The 17,692-nt window shown below is 47.0% G+C and overlaps 1 protein-coding gene across 2 annotated transcripts in view; it reads left to right on the forward strand.

Moving 5' to 3' along the window:
- Positions 1-6,213: 6,213 nt before the first annotated feature.
- ASTN2 (astrotactin 2) overlaps positions 6,214-17,692 on the forward strand; it is a 903,825-nt gene continuing 892,346 nt past the window's right edge. For both annotated transcript variants that reach the window (XM_077143577.1, XM_077143583.1), the window contains exon 1: positions 6,214-6,679. In XM_077143577.1, the coding sequence (XP_076999692.1) occupies positions 6,214-6,679 (466 nt within the window). The remainder of the gene's footprint in view (positions 6,680-17,692) is intronic.

Genomic DNA, 17,692 nt, shown 5'->3' on the forward strand with positions numbered 1-17,692 from the left:
TTAATGATGAAAGGTGACGAGCATAACAGAGGAGGAAGGAAACATGAATAAGTTAAAGAATTAAGCGGGCAAAAAGGTATAGAGAGTAGGGCACAGCAAAGGAGTGATGGGGATGAATTAAAGATGAGTGAAATTGAGACAGAAAATGCAAAAGAATGAAGGAGGAAAGAGAGAGAGAGATTTTAAAGAAGTATTGTAAGGATTTTGACTGGATGGTATAAGAAGGATTTGAAATGCCTGCTGTAAATCACAGAACAAGAAGAAGTTGATTTAGAGGAATGGGGACAGGGAAAGCGGGAGGCAGTGAAAGGTATGAGCTGGAGAAAAAAGATAATAAATTTGAGAATTGTTAAGGGAGAGAGTCAGAAAAGTACTGGGCTGAAGCAGAAATTAGTGAAACAGATGCAAGTGGAAATGAAGAAAGACAACTGATTAAAATACTCTTTCATTCTTCAGGAAAGAGAAGTTAGAGACAATGGTAAAAGTTTGCTTTAAATGAGACATAGTGGAAATTCTCTGAAAAGGGAAGTGAGAAAAGGAGACTTGAAAGCAAGGAGACACAAGGGTCATAGAAGGACCACATCAATAGGCATTTTGAGGCAGAATTAAACTATTACTGAGAACCTACTATGTTCCAGACAACGCTAGCCATTCCCATTTATTCCTGCTGGCTTATTGAAGCTTCCCACTAGCCCCACGTACAGATAAGGAAATTAAGGTTCAGAGAAGTTAAGAGACTCACTAAAAATTACCCAACTAATAGGTGATAGAGAAAGGAATTTGAATGTACATCACCAAAAGAGGTTTATGAGTCAAAGAAATAGGTACCAATGATAGATATGCTTATAGTGATCTTTTTAGCATCCATCACCAATTAAAGGAAAAACTCCGACTGTCCTGAATTTGTAATTGATCCCAAACCAGCCAACGGAGCTGGACTGTGCATGGGTCAAGATGCTGATGGACTGACAGAGCTAAGACCAAGAGATCGTAATGAGAGTGTTTGAGGCAGTGTGGATGAAGAGAAGGAAAGGAAATAAGATAAGCTGGGTGATGAATGGAACCAACATGCTGCAGGGAGAAAGGTAGAATTAAAAGGATGAGTGAGTTACAGAGCAATGATGGAGCGAGAGAAAACAAATGGTGGAGATTCGTGAGGGCGAAGAGGATTGATGGAAAATTGAGCTTGGATAGAGTAGAGATGGAGTAGGAGATTACACTCTCTTTTCCTGAATTGGAGTTTATTTGTGTTCAAGGACTCATGTTAAGGATTAAAGAAGAAAGACTGAAAATCCATTGAATCACTGAAAGTTGGATAAAGGGGAGGAGGGAGGAAAGAAGCAAAAAAGAGATAGAGGAAGGAAGTGAAGGAAATACTCTTGTAAAAACCACAAGGGCAGTCTATGTTTATTCGCTGTATACATTGGCAGTGCCAACCACAGTGTTCCTGCCTCAGCATAAAAAGTAAATAAATACGTGATTATGCATTGACAAACACTTGTTTTGTTATGTCAGTTATCATACTAGGTCTTGGGCACACCATGGTAAACAAGACACACATAGTGTTTGATCTCTTGGAGCTCAGTCTAGTGGGAAAGACATATCAAGCAAATACACTAATAAAAAGGCAATTCTTAAAATATGAATGAGTGCTATTTAAAAATACACTATAAGGAGATACACAAGGATATAACAGGGAAGATAGAGAAGGATTAATTTAGACTAGATGATTAGGTAAGTCATCTTACAGAGATGCTTTATTAGCTGTGACTTATAAAAGTAAAAAGTGGCCAGGCAACAAGACAGGAGGGGGGTCTCTCCAGGCAGCAGGAAAAGCCATATGAAGAGACCCTGAGGCAATAAGATCTTGAAATATTCCAGGAACAGAAGAGACCTATGACTGGAACAGTTTGTGTGGGGAGGTGGAGGTGGGGTTGAGAGACGTGTGACATGAGGCTGGAGAGGAAAGCAGCAGGTCAGATAGCACAAATATTTGGATTTACTCTAACATTAATGAGAACCTTACATGTGTTAGAAACTTTCATACGCATGGTCTCTTTGGATCCCCATGATGATTTTGAAGAGCAGTACTACTTTTCTCGTTTTGCAAATTAGAAGATAGAAACTCTAGTGAGGGTTCTATTAAGTGACTTGTCCCAGAAAGTAAATAGCCAAGATGACATCTAAACCCAAACCCGCCAGCCTCCCCAGGCCCTTCTTGCCAACTGCACCAGGCTACCTTAGTCAAGTGATCTCAAGAGAAGGGATTTTGCAAAATGGAATATAACATGGGGCAGGAAGAAAACAAAGGAAATAAAACATTTTTACAAAACTACCTAGAAAGGCAAATATTAAATATGAAAGAGAAAGCATTTGCTGGTAGAACTAGAAAGGTGGTACAAAGAATGAAAAAGAATTTCCTATCAGTGGAGTTGGGGTTGGGGCAGAATACAAGGGGACCCTGGAAGAGAATAAATTAAATCAATAAGAAATGTAAGTGGGACATGGAGTGAAGAGGAAAAGGGAAAGGAAAGAGAGAGGCTGAGGGGGAAGGGGAAGTGGCCATTGGCCACAATTTAGGATTGGAATGTGAGTAGGGAAGTCATGGCTTATTGGGAAAAGGTGGGGAAGGATGGGTTCGGAGAAGGAACAAGCTATTGCAGATGGAGGAAGGATTTGGAAGTCAAGCATTCATTTGTTCCACACCTGATAACTGCAGGATCAAAGTCAAATTTCTTAGCTTCCCTGAGCCTCAGATTCTACATCTATCAAATGGGGATAATAAGCCTCGATCCAGGTGTTTCTGAGATTATACATCAAAGCAGTTTTAATTATTGAGTACCTACTATGTGTTGAGCACTTTGCATAATTTGTTTTGAAGCCTAACAACCATTCTAAGGTAGAAATCGCCGTCATCATTCATAGATACACTACAGAATGTTCTGATGTCACAGAGTTGATGGTCAGAAATATGAGTTCTTTTTCTGAGTTCATACCACATTTGATACTGACCTCTAGATGAAGCTGGAACTCCCCAAAGGAACATCAAATTCCCTGTCTACTTCTTCGACATTGTCTTCAATCACTCCCTCTCCCCCTAACTAAACTTCCTCCATTTTCTTTTATAAGCTTTGCTCTCTCTGCCCTTCATTTGTTTCTACATTTTGTGATTATCAGGCAGGTGTGTTAGTTGCAAGCAACAGAAGCCAATTGAGGATAATGTAAGCAGAAATGGAACCCAGCAAAGAGATCTAAGATTGCTTAGACCAGACCAGGATCTAGGCCGGGAGTGCATCAGGTCAAGAGTCCACCCCATTCACAGCCCAGAATTGGACTGGTGTAGATATTTTTGCACAAATAGGGCCATTCCCACTATGGACACCAAAAACACTGGGCTATGGGTACTGCTGCTAGAACCATGCTTCCACTATCTATGAAACCTGTCCCAACAGTTGCCACTTTGGTCCCCAAATGGAATTTGCCTGGTTCCAGTTTCATTTCCAGTATCTGAGTTGAAGTCTGAGTCATGTGACTAAGTCTTAGCTGCATTGGAGGCTGAAAAAGTATTTTGAAATTTTAGCTTCTTTCGTGGGAGGTGGGCTGTACTTCAGAAAGTGCTACACTCCAGGATGTAGGAAAGAGATTCAGACACTGAGCAGTTGCAAAAATGATACATATCAGCTATACCCTGGAATGCCCATACTGGGGCTTTTAGTCCTTTGTGACGCAACTTTAATACCACCTCCTCTGTGAAGCTGTCTTTGATTTCTCCAAGAAAAGGCTCAAAGCACCTTATATAGGAAATGCATGTCTGTCCGCCTGCCTGCCTGCATGCCTGGTATCTGAGTTATTTCTGTGCACGTTTTATCTCCCCTCACGTCATTATAAGCGCTCCAAGGGCAGGACCTGTGCTTATCTACCTCTGCACCCTTTAATAGTGCCTGGTAGGAGCCGTGGATATTTGGTGGCAAATGAATGAATGAAAGTGTTGGTCTCATTCGACAGGCCTTTGTACCAGAGGTCCATGAAGGACTTGCACAGACTCTGCCTTACATAAGGGAGCCCTTTTTTCCTGGTGTGCGCTTCTATAAATGGACTATGTCAGCATATTTGAAGAAAGGGGCATAGAAAATCAGAAAGCCCCATTGCAGAGGATAGTGGCGGATTGTAAGGGTACAAAGGAGAGACTGAGGGAGGCAGGACGACATATTTTGGAGAAGTCAATGAACTGGAGCAGGCATCAGTGAGGCAGGAGACGGTTTAGAGTCAGAGGACTTGAAATACCAGATTCCATTCCCGCTTCCCCCAACCCCCCCGCCTTGGGTTCACAGATTAGTAAACTGGTACAGAAGAAGCATATCTGACAAACCTCAGAGCCAAAACAGATCCAACTGTCCTCATGCAGATGTGCCTTTCACATCTTTGACAAGTGGGCTTTTCCAAGGTCATCAAGGACAATGGGATTTAATGGAAAGTGTCAAGGCTTTGAAGCCTCAAGTTCAAATTTCAGCTCTGCTACTCATAAACAATGTGACCTTGGAAAGTCCCTTCACTTCCCTGATCTTCTGATCTCAGTTTCCTCCTCTGGAAAATGGGAATATACCCACCTCCTTGAGTTATGGCTATGTGTTAAAGCTAGCACATGTATATGTCTAACACTTAATAGTGTTTAATAAACACTATTATGAAGCTCAAAGTCACAAAACAAGTTTTGCTTTTTTCCTTATTTCCAGTCCTATGACTTTATCCATAGGCATAAAAAATGTAAATAAAGTACGGTAGGAGAGGCGCAAAGTTCATTCATCTGAAGGGTTAAAGATGTGAAGGGAAAAGGTGATAGAAGAGAGAAGGAAATGCACAAAAGCCTCACAAAAATGCAGGTAGGCAAGAAAGACAGATGGAAAATAACTCACAAATTGTAAAGAGGAAGCATTTACAAGATTAAAGTCAAGATGAGAAAGAAGGAAATGAGTGGAGAGATGAAAGAAGAAAGAGAGAGGAAGGATGAAGAAAAGTTGGGGATTGGGGAATGGGGACAGGCAAATCTGGAAGAGGTGACTCTTCTCTGGAGACTTAAAGGTATGTGAGTCAGAGAGAGAATAAGCCTAAGGCCAAAGGAGGCCATGTGTATGAGGACCTAGGCTCACAGGTCAACTGGAATCCAGGAGAAGGACTCGGAGTGAAGAATTGGTGAGCAGACCCCTCCTCTGGAAATGAGGCTGAAAATGTGGAAGTCCTGCCGGAGCCAAAAGATAGAGTGGTAGGTCTCTACCTCGCACCCTTTTCAGGAATTTCACACCGAGAGAGCAGAGGCAGCCAACTACAGCGGCTCTGAGTTGGGAACCGGAATACAAAATAAAAGCGCTTGAGTGGGCTTACTGTCTGGGCGGCAGTTAGAGGGCCAGAGCAGTAGGGCCCGAATCAGTCTATCTGGGGGTGGGGGAGGAGAAAGGGGGGTTAGAGAGCGGAGTTCGATTTCCCTCCGCTCATTACAGTCGGTGCAAACACGGGGACCTGTGACTGGGGGAGAATGAAGGTGTCACCTGTGGGCAAGTGGGTGGGGAGGGGACTCTGAGAAAAAAAGAGGTTATTTCAGGGACTGGAGAAGAATGAGGGATTGAAGACAGGACTTGTTTTTGGACCTGAAGAGAGGCGAAGTTAAGTCTTGGTGAGATCCAGGGGCGCCCCTACTCCCAAGAAGGTGGGGTCTTGAGCAAGACTGGAAAGCAGCCTCTGGGCTGAGCCAGGGGTTGGGATTAGGTGGCGAGATGAGAGCGCCCCTTGGGAAGCTGACTCGGGGTGATGTAGGGGGTCCCCAAGTCTTAGAATTTGGAAGGGGATGGTGTGGCTAAAGAACGCGGTGGAGGTGGCATTGGGGGATCCTGGGAAAGAGGAGGGGGGGGGGGTTTGGGACTGGCACGAGGCCGGGCGGAGCCTCCGGAACGGCCGGGGTCTGCGGGGGGAGCCAAAGAAGAAGGGCGGGCGGCGGGCCCCGGGAGGCGGTGCGGGGGGGCGGTCCAGGGCCGATCGGGAGGCGGAGCCGGGAGCTGAGGGCTGCTGGCGAGCGGCTCTCTCGGCTCCTTAGCTCCGGCGTCCTGGTTCGCTTCGGCGTCCGCCACCACCGTTGCCTCCTCTTCCTCGTCCTTCGCCGCCGCCGCCACCGCCGCTGCCGCCGCCGCCGCCGCCGTCCGCAGCGCCGCAGCCCCTCCCGCCATGGCCGCCGCCGGCGCCCGGCGCAGCCCGGGCCCCGGCTCGGGGCTCCGGGGGCGGCCGAGGCTCGGCTTCCACCGGGCGCCGGCGCCACCGCTGCTGCTATTGCTGTTTCTGCTCCTGCTGCCGCCGCCGCCGCTGCTGGCAGGCGCCAGCGCCGCCGCCTCGCGGGAGCCCGACAGCCCATGCCGGCTCAAGACCGTCACGGTGTCCACGCTACCCGCCTTGCGGGAGAGCGACATAGGCTGGAGCGGCGCCCGTGCCGGGGCCGGGACCCGGGCCGGAGCCGCGGCGGCCGCCGCTGCCGCGGCCGCCGCGTCCCCCGGCTCCACCGGCTCGGCGGGCACCGCCGGCACGGCCGGCACCGCCGCCGAGTCGCGCCTCCTGCTCTTTGTGCGTAACGAACTGCCGGGGCGCATCGCGGTGCAGGACGACCTGGACAACACGGAGCTGCCCTTCTTCACGCTGGGTAAGACTGGACGCCGGCACACTCGGGGTCCCAGGGCACTGTGCGCCCCTAAGTGGGGTCCAACGGACGGGGGCGCCCTGGGGTCTCCGCCCCGGGAGCCCCCAGAGCGGGGCTGGGAGAGGGTAGCGGAGGGGCTTGTAGGGTACACAGGTGGTTGGAGAGGCTTGAGGGGAAGGAGGTCCCGGAGCGCGCGCGGCTGGCGCCTAGGGGCGTGCTACGTACTGCCCTTCTTGCAATGGGACCTGTCTCTCAGTCTCCCTGTCCAGATGCTGAGCTCTGCCCTGACCGGTCCCGGGGCCCGGGTGCAGTTTTCCTCTAGGCACCCAGGTCCCAGTCCAGCCGCCCACTGTTCCTCGGGGTCACTGACCGCCCTCGGTTACCAGCCCCTCGCTCCGCCTCGACGTTGACTCTTCCCTCAGGGCCACATTTTCTCGAGAATCCGAGCGGGAGTAGTTCCATGTAGTAGTTCCCGGCCTCCGAAAGCACGGCTTCAGCAGGGACTGAGTGACCTTGGGCACGTCTTTTCTCTCTCTGGGCCTCAGTCTTGGACGTCTGTGAAGTGGGACTAGGGAGGATTGATTTTTGAGGAGGGGGATTCTGAGAGGACGGTCTTCACTCTCGGATTCTGCTCCACCGCCGGTATCTCCTTTGCCTTGCTGACCATCTCCTAGTGGAGAGCAGGTTTGTCCACGCAGCTCACCCACTAAGCTAATAATAATAGTAACTTATAGAGGCAAGAAAAAGGAAGGGGAGAGGAAAAGGACGGGGGTGGGGGGTTCAGACGGAAAAGTTAATCAGAAAGTTCGCCAACAGCTTGCTGCCTGCTGGTTTCCGGCGCGAATCCCGGAGGAGTCGGCCCTTCGGTGGAGCTGTGGGAAGCGCGGCTGATTTCCCACCCGGGTAATTGATAGCTTAATTATCTCGGAGAGCATTTACAAAAATGTTCCCCCTTAGGTCTCCCGCGCTCGCTGCTCGCTCGCTCTCCCCTCCCCTCTTGGGGGCGCGGGGCAGGATTGGTTGCAAGAGTCTGGCCCAGAACCGCGCCGGGAAGGCGCCCGGGGTTTGCCCGGAGACTCCTGAGCTCTTCTTCCCCAGGTTCCCGTTTTCGCCGGCTCCGGCCTCGCCTGGGCTGGCAGTAAAGGGGTGGAGGGTGGGGACGGGCCCCGGCCATTAGCGTTGGGAGGATCCCGGCTTGAGCGTCGCAGGTTAACTCTTTGACTACCGGAAAGGCTCTAAAGACTGGGAGACTCTATTGACGAGACTCTTGTCTCACCGGCGCGCTAATACGTGTTAATGTATTTTTGTGACCACCCCTCCCCACCCTCCACTTCCTGCTGATGGCCTCTGGGCAATTGAGCGAGAGCGAGGCCCTTTAGCTTTCTGAGCTTGAAGCTCCTGGTTTCTGGCCCCTGGGCTCGCCCCAGCTGGCTGTAACCTGAGCGTGCAGAGCTTTCCGAGAGGGCTGGGCGGGAAAGCGCCTTGCAGGCTCCCTGGGGACTTCCCGCGGCGGCGCGTCTGACGTGCGACGCACACACACACACACACACACACACACACACACACCACACGCACATACACACATACACCAACAACCCTTCCCACGTGCACCTATGGGGCTGCTCATCTCCAAGGAAGTGCATAGGGCTGGAGGCGGGGTTCCTTAGGATGCAGAACAAACCTGCCTAGCTCCTAAGGCTTCCCGGAGGGGAAGAGTCCCTCCCAGGACACTTAGAATGCGGGTCCCTTCGCAGCCACTTTCAGTCCCAGCCTTCTCCCTCCACCCTCCCCGGACTCTAGAACCCTGGGAGTGGAAATAGTGAGTCTCCCCCCGGGGTGGAAATCCCCCTAAATGCCAATTGAAATGACAGGCAAAGCGTGGCAGACCTTGGAAGCCAGTACCTGAGAGCATTCAAATTCTCCAAGGATGTGGAGAACTTGGCCCAGCCAGTATAGGCATCACCCCAGAATTCATGGAGCTGACAATCTGTGCTTTTTTTGAACTTTGGCTTTCAGGAAGGGATGGGTGCCCCAGGCGAGCTGAGTGAGGAACTGGAAGTCTGAAATCCCCCAGGACCCAGTAGACAGCTTGAGAGTCTCCTCGGGCCTTTCCTTGGAGCCTCCACCTTCTCTGAGACACCTGCTGCTAAGCCTGGCCGCTTGGGAACTGACTGCCTTGGGGTGGTAGAGTGCCATCCTCCTTGGCAGTACTGAGCCCTTTGGATGCCTAAGGGATTGAGTTCCTGCCTCCCTCTTTTCCCCACCTCCCAGCGCCCTGGACTGGCAGCCCGAGGCGCTCCCTATGGGGATTTGGCTAGCGAGGTAGTCACCAGATGGCCGGGTATAGCAGGAGCTGTGTAGGGAGACGTGGGCTTTTTATTTGTGTTGGTCTTAGACTGTTTGCATGTAAACACGGGGTGTACAACAAGCTCTGGGAGGGCTAGGCTGGCTGGAAATGAGGGTGGGGGTGGGGACAATGTCTTTATGGCCATCTTTTTCCCGGGGTCCCCAGGCAGTCTATCCCATCCCCAGACCTTTTAACCATCCTTGCTTAGCCTTTGTCTCCAGAGGGGTGGCTTTGCTTCTCATTACTGGCTTGTTAGTTAGTTCAGGGGATTTGGAGATGGTGGTTTCGCAGCTGGACTTGTAAAGTGGGTAAAGGCCAAATCCTGCCAGTGGTGGGGTGTGTGGAGCTACCGCTAAGAGGTGATATTGTCTGCCCCAGAGCCTCCGGCTGTGTTCCTGGATTATGTTCCCAGAGTTAGTGCTGGTAAAATATCCCCTGGCATTTAAGGGGGCTAAAGAAGAATTAAAATGGAGATTTCCCATTTGACTCTAAGCCGGATTGGGAAACCTCAAGGTAATTTTGCACACACTGCCCACCATCCCCACTCAAGTAATTTCCACACCTCGCCCTGCCTCCCTTCATTCTGCTTTTCTTGTTTGAGTTATCTGTTCTCTTACTGGTAATGCCCAGGCTGAAAAGAATTTTCTTCAGTCTTCTTTCTTTTAAAATTTGTACTCTTCCTGTCATGTTCTAGCTTGCTTTATGTAGAAGGAAGTTCACCCCAATTTTCTGCATCTGGGCCTCTTCTTTAGAATCTGGGTGTAAGTCAACCTAAGTGAAATTCTCTGAAAGTGATTGAGAAATTGCTAACTGTTAAATCCTTAATGTGGCGTTAAGAGCTTTATTATGGTCTTTTCTTATTTAATTCCCATAAAACATGTGGAGTGAGCACTACTGTTGTTCCCATTTTACAGATTAGAAAACATTCTTAGATAGGTCAAGTACCTGGCCCAAGTTCACACAGTGAGCAGCTGCCAGAGCTGAAACTGGAATCCAGTCTTCTGGACACACACATTTTTGGTAATTGCACAAACTGGCATCCTGGGATGAAATGCATTGAAGGACTGGTTACATGGATGCATGACACAGTACTGGGTACTATAGGGCAACACAATAATCATCACCAGAACAAGAATGTTTCTCCAGAGGAAGTTCACCTACATTGCTGAGCTGAAGAATGAGAGTTCGAAAGTAAGGCATGAGCTAAATGACCTCTGATGACCTTATTAGCCCCAAGTGCTGACCTATGGGATGTCAAAGAGTGTTCTATTGAATGGTGCCAGTGAGTGATGGAGATAATACTTGCTCTGACATCAGGGAAGAATTCATCTCTATAGACGTGGACTTGTCTGGGAAGACTTCCTGGAAAGGAAAGAGCTTGAGCTAGGCCTTGAAGGGTGGGCTGACTTTGTTTGTTTTTTGTTTTTTATTTTGGACTGGTATTTAATCTACCAAAAAAAAGAGGAAGTTGAATGCTAAAATGTAGTTCAGGAACTAAACTTTGGTTAGGATCTAGAAATCTCAGCTCTGGCTCACTGTGACCTTGAACAAGTCATTTATCCCCCAGAGCTTCAGTTCTTTGTGCTGTAATATGTGTGGGTAGATGAATCCTTAAATAATCCTTTGGTGTAAAAATCCTATGAACTTGTAGTGCCCTGACCCACCCTATCACTCTAATTAGCTCCTCTTCCTTCTCATCGTCTGTTTTCCTTTGCCTATAGCACGGAGGTGTTGGGAGGGACTAACTGAAAAGAAAGAAGTTGAACAGGAGCAACTGCCAGCACAGGGCTTCTGAGGTGAACCTATTTATCACTCAGTTCTCATCTACCCCCAGAAAGTCCCAGAGTCTACTTGTGGATTTAACTTTCATGTGCACAGATAGAGAAATGTCATCCTTCTTCTGGTACTTGATAGTGGCCAGGTCAGATTGCTTATCATCAGTCTCGATTCAGCAAAAAAAAGTCAGGGGATTTAAAATTGGGTAGCCACTTACAGTCTTACTATTTCTTAGTGATTTGCTTTGTCATGTAAATCAGGCAGGTGAGGAGTGTGCTCTGTATTCAGGAGATGGAGTTTTAAGAAGGAAAAACATCCAGTAGTGTGCCTTTAAATGCACCCACATGAATAGGTCAAGCGGTGACCTGACAATATGTCCAAAAAGGATGCTCTTTTTAGGAAGCTGATTATCCCAAGTGGAAGAGAAAGACACAGTCTGAAATGCCAACTTGATTGGGTCAGTACAAGTTCCTTAAAATACAGGTGAGAATGGATACCCAGGGAGAAAAGCCACTGAGAACGGGCGGGCACCAGATTAGAAAGAAGGGATCCTAGGACCAAAGGGTTCAGCCTAAGAAGAGAAGTCCATGAAGGGCTGGGAGAACTTCCTTCCAGTGTCAGCACGGAATAAGGAACATTGCTTTTTTTGTGTGTCTGGTTCTAAGGAAAGTTTAAAAAGTATAAACACTGTGGAGACCAAGCTCAGCCCCCACATAAGGGTGTGTTCCCTGGAGCTATCCAGCAGTCAGATGTCCTGATCCCTTATGGTGGTGAGAGCCACATTCCAGGAAATGTTCAAGCAGATATTATACACCTATTTGACAGGCATTCGAAGAAAGAAGCCAAGCACTGGAGACAGTTGCTCTATATGCCCTTTTTGGCCTCTAATTTGATTCTGAAGATTGACACCCTTTATGTGGAGGGAGAAAAGATGGCTGCAAATAGTTGTAAGCTGTGTCTTCTGTAAAGGTTCATTAAAATCAATTCCAGTGTTCCTTTCTGTGTGTGGAGAGAGAGATATTGGGATGAGAGAAAAGGAGAATTCAACGTCTTCAAACAAAGTTATGTTTTAAAAAATGTATGTATATTACCTTATTTGGGGCATCAGGTCCCTTATTACTAAGCAAGGCATTTGGGTGGGTCTCAAACCTCCAGGCTCCATCCTGCTGTGATGTTTCTTGTTTCTGGGATGTTGTAAATAAGACCCTAAGGTAGAGGTCTTCAGTGGCCCCTGAACTCAGTCTTCTTCTCTTTCTCTCCTCTCTTCCCACACTCCATCTTCTCCTTTACCTCATCCCAGCTCAGATCTGATGAAATCTACTTTGTGCTCACTCAGGGCAGAGGAAAATGTGTTGTCTTCCCAGGAAAGCACATTATGTTGCTGAGAGAATAATGGGACAGGGAGAGAGGAGGACTCATTTCGGCTGTTAGAGAGACTCAAATTTGGTCAAGGCCAACTGACCAAATTGTTGTTGTTTCCAGGGGTCAGCGATGCCAGCCACGACAGCAGGGCTCTTCAGGCTTTGGTGTGACCCAGAGCCCAATCATTTTCCTGAACTGGGCCCTCAGGTCACAAAATCATTTTGCAATTTTCATTTACAGTGATTTCACCAGTAGGTTTGACCAGACCTCTGGCAGTCAAAGCCTCCTGCTGCACACCTCCTTGTTTTGTGTAAACCAGGCCTTGGCTGCCTTAGAACAATGTGAACACATATGCTGAAGGGCAGGAAGGATGGAGGGTAACCTCATGAAAACTATTTCTAAGACTATTACTATGACCATCAGCTTTGATGGGCTCACAGCAGCATAGGCTTTGGAAGTTTATTGAATCTACCCCCTCCTTTTTTATATAGTAACTCTGAGAGAAGGGAAGAAACCTAGCCAAGACCAGCGATTTCAGGCTTAAACCCAGTGTGGTCTTGAATCTCACTCTATTTCTCTTCTTATCACACCACTGGAGTTCTCACACAATGCACTGGGTTTAAACACATCTCAGTGTCTGCAACTAGTTGAACATTGTGAAGTGAACTATTGCCTCCTTCTCCCCTGGCCAATATATATATGTATGGAAAAAAGTCTCCCTAGGAAATTGAATTTGTTCTGCTATCCAAGTATCCAGCTGGTTGACTTCAGTATCTCCTGAGATCTGAACTGATGGGTTTTACTCTGGGGGAGGAGTGAGCCTCATTCATTGCCTTTCCCTCTAGCTGCCTTTGGAGGTGAGTGGAAGAAGACTGCTCTTTTACAGGAAAGGAAAGAAAGGGTTGGGTTTATCCTTGGGGTGGAGCAGGATGAGGGAGATCCTTCCTTAACAGAGCTTTGATACTTTCCCAAGTTCTCAAACTGACCAGCTAGTGGCAACAGAAGATTAACTATAGTGAGAGAGCTGTTTTTCTTTCCTTCCAACAGAGCTTGCCGCGTCTCTGCCCAAGAAGGAGGCAGGCAGCAGTGCTTGGCAGGACTTGCTCTAATCTCCATTGCTGGCTCTCTTCTCCCACTGACTTTTCTCCATTATCTGTAATTCTTTTGGACAATGACCCCAATGAAGACTCCCCTGCCTTGTGGTTGGGGTGTGAGACGGGGGGCCAGGGACTGAACAATGTCAGATTCAGGATGACCGTGTTTGTAGTTTCCTTCTGGCACACAAGGGCAAGCAACCCAGACTATGAATCAAAAAAATTGATGAGGGTAGTATGTGTTATGAACTGCCAGGGATTTAACCTTGAGGAGGAACTGCTTCTCCATCCCCATTGCCACAGCCCCTGGTGGGTGCAGGCCTCAATACTTCTCTCTGCTGCAATTTCAGCAGGCAAGCTCACTGGTCTGCCAGTCTCTAGTCTGATCCATTCTCATCTATCCCATACTAGCAGACAGAGTGATTTTGTTAAAAGGCCGAGTCTGATAATGACTGTTCTCTCTAAAACCATTTCATTGATTCCCCTGTGTTCTTAGGAAAGAAAGTTTAAGCTCCTTACTGTGGTACAGTATCCATGGTCTGGCTCCTCCAGACCATCCTATACCAAGAGCCCATCCTTCTCATTCCATTACTGCCCCATCACTTTCTGAGAAAATTCCTTCTCATCTTTCAAGACTGAATGCAAGTGTTACCTTATCTCTGAATCCTTTCTGGACCTCTTCACATTGATGGGTCTTGGTACCCTGCTATGAATATAAAGAACTGCTGTAACAATCACTCTTTGTTTGAGAAATATTAAGTGACTTTAAGTGCCTGGCACACTGTTTTAGACACTTATGATACATCAGAGAACCAGACAAAGACCCCTACATTAGATGCTTATATCCATGTGCGTGTGTGACCAGGGGGAGGGGATGGTGATAATAAGCATAATGAATAAATAAATTACATAGTAGGTGAAGGTGATAAGTTCAATGAAAAAGCGAACAAACATAACAGAGAAAGGAGAATTGGCTCTAATATTAAATAGGGTAGACTGAGAGGTACTTATTGAGAATGTAAGAATGGAACAGAGACTTGAAGGAGATGAAGGAGTTAACCGAGCAGATATCTAGGAGAGCCCTGGCCAGTCCAGGCAGAGAACAGCCCCAGCACAGACCCAGCATCAGGAGCACGCCTGGAGTGTTCACGGGAAAGCAAGAATGCCAGTGTGAGTGACAGCAGCAGTAGGACAGAATGACAGAGAGGGAAAGGGGAGCCGAGACACATAGGGCAATATAAGGTATTTGTCAGAATCAGGGCTTTTACTCTGAGTGAAATGGAGAGCCATGAAGGATCTTAAGCAAAAGAGCATTAAGATCTGACTTAGGTTGTCAAAGAATTTGCCAGGGTGCTCTGTTGAGAATTGACTAGAGGGGAGCAAAGATGGAAACAGCAAGACCTGTAGGATCTGTTCAAGTGAGAGTGATGATGGCTTGGAGTAGAAAGGGAGCAGATCTTATTACACTAATTTGTTTCCTTGTCTGTCCTGCACTACGTAACTATGAGCTCTGTCTTAGTTTGCCAGGGCTGCTGTGACAAATGCCATAGAGTGTGTTGGCTTAAGCAGTGGGACTTTATTATCTCATGGTTTTGGAGGTTGCAAGTCCAGAATCAAGGTGTCAGGCAGCCAGGCTTTCTCCAAAGTCTGTAGCATTCTGTAATGGCAATACTCCACCGCACAGTGCTCACTCTTTGTCTTCTTCTACTTCTGGCTTCTTTTATTTTGCTTACTTCTGTGCCTGAATTTTCTTTCCTTATTGGACTGTACTCATATGGATTAAGGCCGCCCCGATTCAATTTGGCCTCCTCTAAAGAGGATCTTTGAAGTTCTTACTCAGAAATGAATCTGCACCTTAACTAATAATGTCTTCCACGGTCCCATTAGCATATGGGTTCACAGCCAGAGGAACACAGATTCACACTTGAACCTGTCTTTTGTTGGGGATGTGATTCAATCCCCAACAAATTTCTTAAGGGCAGGCAGCATACCTCATTCATCTCTGGGGCTTCAATAACTCTTGTTGTGCTTGGCCCATCGTAAGGTTTTTAGGAGATTTTAGATAATGAATTTAGCTGTGTTTTTTTGCCATTAACCACACTGGGAAAATCCACAGAGGTGTTGACATTCTACTCATCCATTAAAGCTGAGCTCAAATGCCTCCTCTTCCATAAAGACTTCTCTTTTCTGAACTCCTTTGGCCATTTTGTCTACCTTTGACTCATCTGCCTCCTAATTATTCTGTTTTTTTGTTTTTTTAATTTTTTGAGCAGGGTAGGTAATGAGCCCAGGTTCATTAGAGGAAATAGTGTTTGGTTTGGGGAAGCCTTATCTTGAGAATCTTAGAAGCCTTTTGCATTATGGCAAACAGGAAAGCATTGAAAGTTTGGGTGAGATGATACTCTGTGGTTCTGGGATTATTGAATGTTGGAAATGGAAAGAATTTAGGACATTATCTAAATGAGTGAAATCTAAAGATAGGGAAATCAGGGTCATGATAGCAAGTCAGTGGTAGAACAGACATCAGATTCCAGATCTGTTGAATTCCAGTCCAATGTGTTGTCATGCTATCCTAGGGAATGGTGACTAGGTAGCTGAGGGTTGAGGGAGCTAGCATTCCAGAGGCATAAGGTGACTGATGATTGTCATCTTGGTATAAAGGAAGCTATGAAAACAATTACCATTTATTGATCATGTAATATGTCCCAGGTGCTGTGCTGACACATCTCTTATCTCATGTCATCCTTAACACAACACCAAGAGGTAGATGTGATCCATCCCATGTTACAGGTGAGCACAAACGCTCAGAGAATTAAGGGTACATTCCCACTATCACCCAGCTATTACACAGCTGAACTCGGTCTTCTTGGTTCCAAAGCCAATGCTTTCTCTGCTTTACATGTGCTGCATGGAACTAGAAACACGTTTAGGTTTTCACCTCTCTAGCTACCTCTTTTAATTCTTGTTTTTTCCTCTTCTTATTACCAAGAAGTTACAGACATTTCTTATATAGGAACTTCAGGTGTAAGAGCCTCATGGGCCCAAGGGAATGAATACCTTGTTTCTGTGCTGCCAGAAGCTGACTCAGCAGCTCCTCAGGCTCTGTCACCTTGCTTTTTGCTGGGTTGTCAAGAAAGTACCTGGTCTCCTTTCATTGTCTCTGGACACCCCTTGTTATCCCTGGCCCTACTTGAAAAAGTAAATGTCTATGTTCTGTGCTTTCTTGATTTTTTTCTCTCTCTCCCTTCTTTCCTTCCTTCCTTTTCTCTTCTCTCTCTGCCTCCCTCCCAACCTTTTTCTTTTCTTTTTCCCTCCTAATACTTAGGGAGTCACCACCTTGTTTTAGGCATAGTATTTTTCTAGGGGAGTTTTGATTTAGGCCTTCGAGAAATTTATATAAACTCTGTGTCCTCATTCTGGAAGTTATCAGGGCATCTAACATCTGAGATAAGCCCTTATTTCATTAGGTGCACTTTCTTTTTGACTCCTTTTCTCAACCCTAGGTTGAATATTGCCCACCTACTGCTATTTAGCAGCATTGGACAATTTTGTTTTCTCACCTAGAACATGGGATCTACATTGTATCATCTTTATATATGGCATCTATGTATATGGTATCATCTCTCTATATAGGGTACCTATATTATACTATCTATAAATAGCATTCATATTATATTATCCATATATGACATCTATATTATAATGTTATAATGATCCAAGTAGAGTATATATTTGTCCTTAAACTGTCAAAACTAGGTGAAATAATGCCTTTGAGATACAACCCAAGCTCCTTTTTACCTAGCAAAAGAAAGGACACTTTCTGAGGTTCATAGCATATCCAAGCAAAGTCCTGTCCATAGCCCAGCTCCCCTGACTGGGGGGCAGCCTGCTGGAGTGCAACTGTATGCCATGTCTGAGAACTAAAAACACTGGGACCAAATTCTGGATACACTACTTCCTAAATGTGGACCTTAGTACTCAACCTCACCAAGTCTGATTGTCTATCTGTCAGTAACGTAACAATAACATAATAATCCCTCCTTGAGTTGCTGTGATGTTTCTTTTCAGCGAGCTCTCCAAAAAACAAGTTTTAGTCAGTGCCTGGCACTGTGCTCAGTTTTTACTTACACTAAGCCATGTGACCCTTACCGGAGAGAGTGTGTGCAAAGCACCTAACAGCAGTCTGGCATGAAGTTATGTTCTTGCCTCTTAGCCACCTGGAATCCTTTTTTGGGAGGAGGTAGGGCTATGAATAAATAATGCATGTGAGTTTCTTTCCTTCTCCCCTCTTTCCACTCCAGCGTGCTCTGCTTACCTCCTCCCTCCGCACCCTCCCCAGCAAGAGGAAAAAGGATGAAATTGACCATTGATCTCTGCTAATTCTCCAGGAGCTGGGGGTGGGGGGAAGGGGGAATTCTGGGGTTGTCTGAGGACACT

The sequence above is a fragment of the Tamandua tetradactyla genome, chromosome 2 (assembly GCF_023851605.1).
Source record: "Tamandua tetradactyla isolate mTamTet1 chromosome 2, mTamTet1.pri, whole genome shotgun sequence".
Classification (NCBI taxonomy): Eukaryota; Metazoa; Chordata; class Mammalia; order Pilosa; family Myrmecophagidae; genus Tamandua; species Tamandua tetradactyla.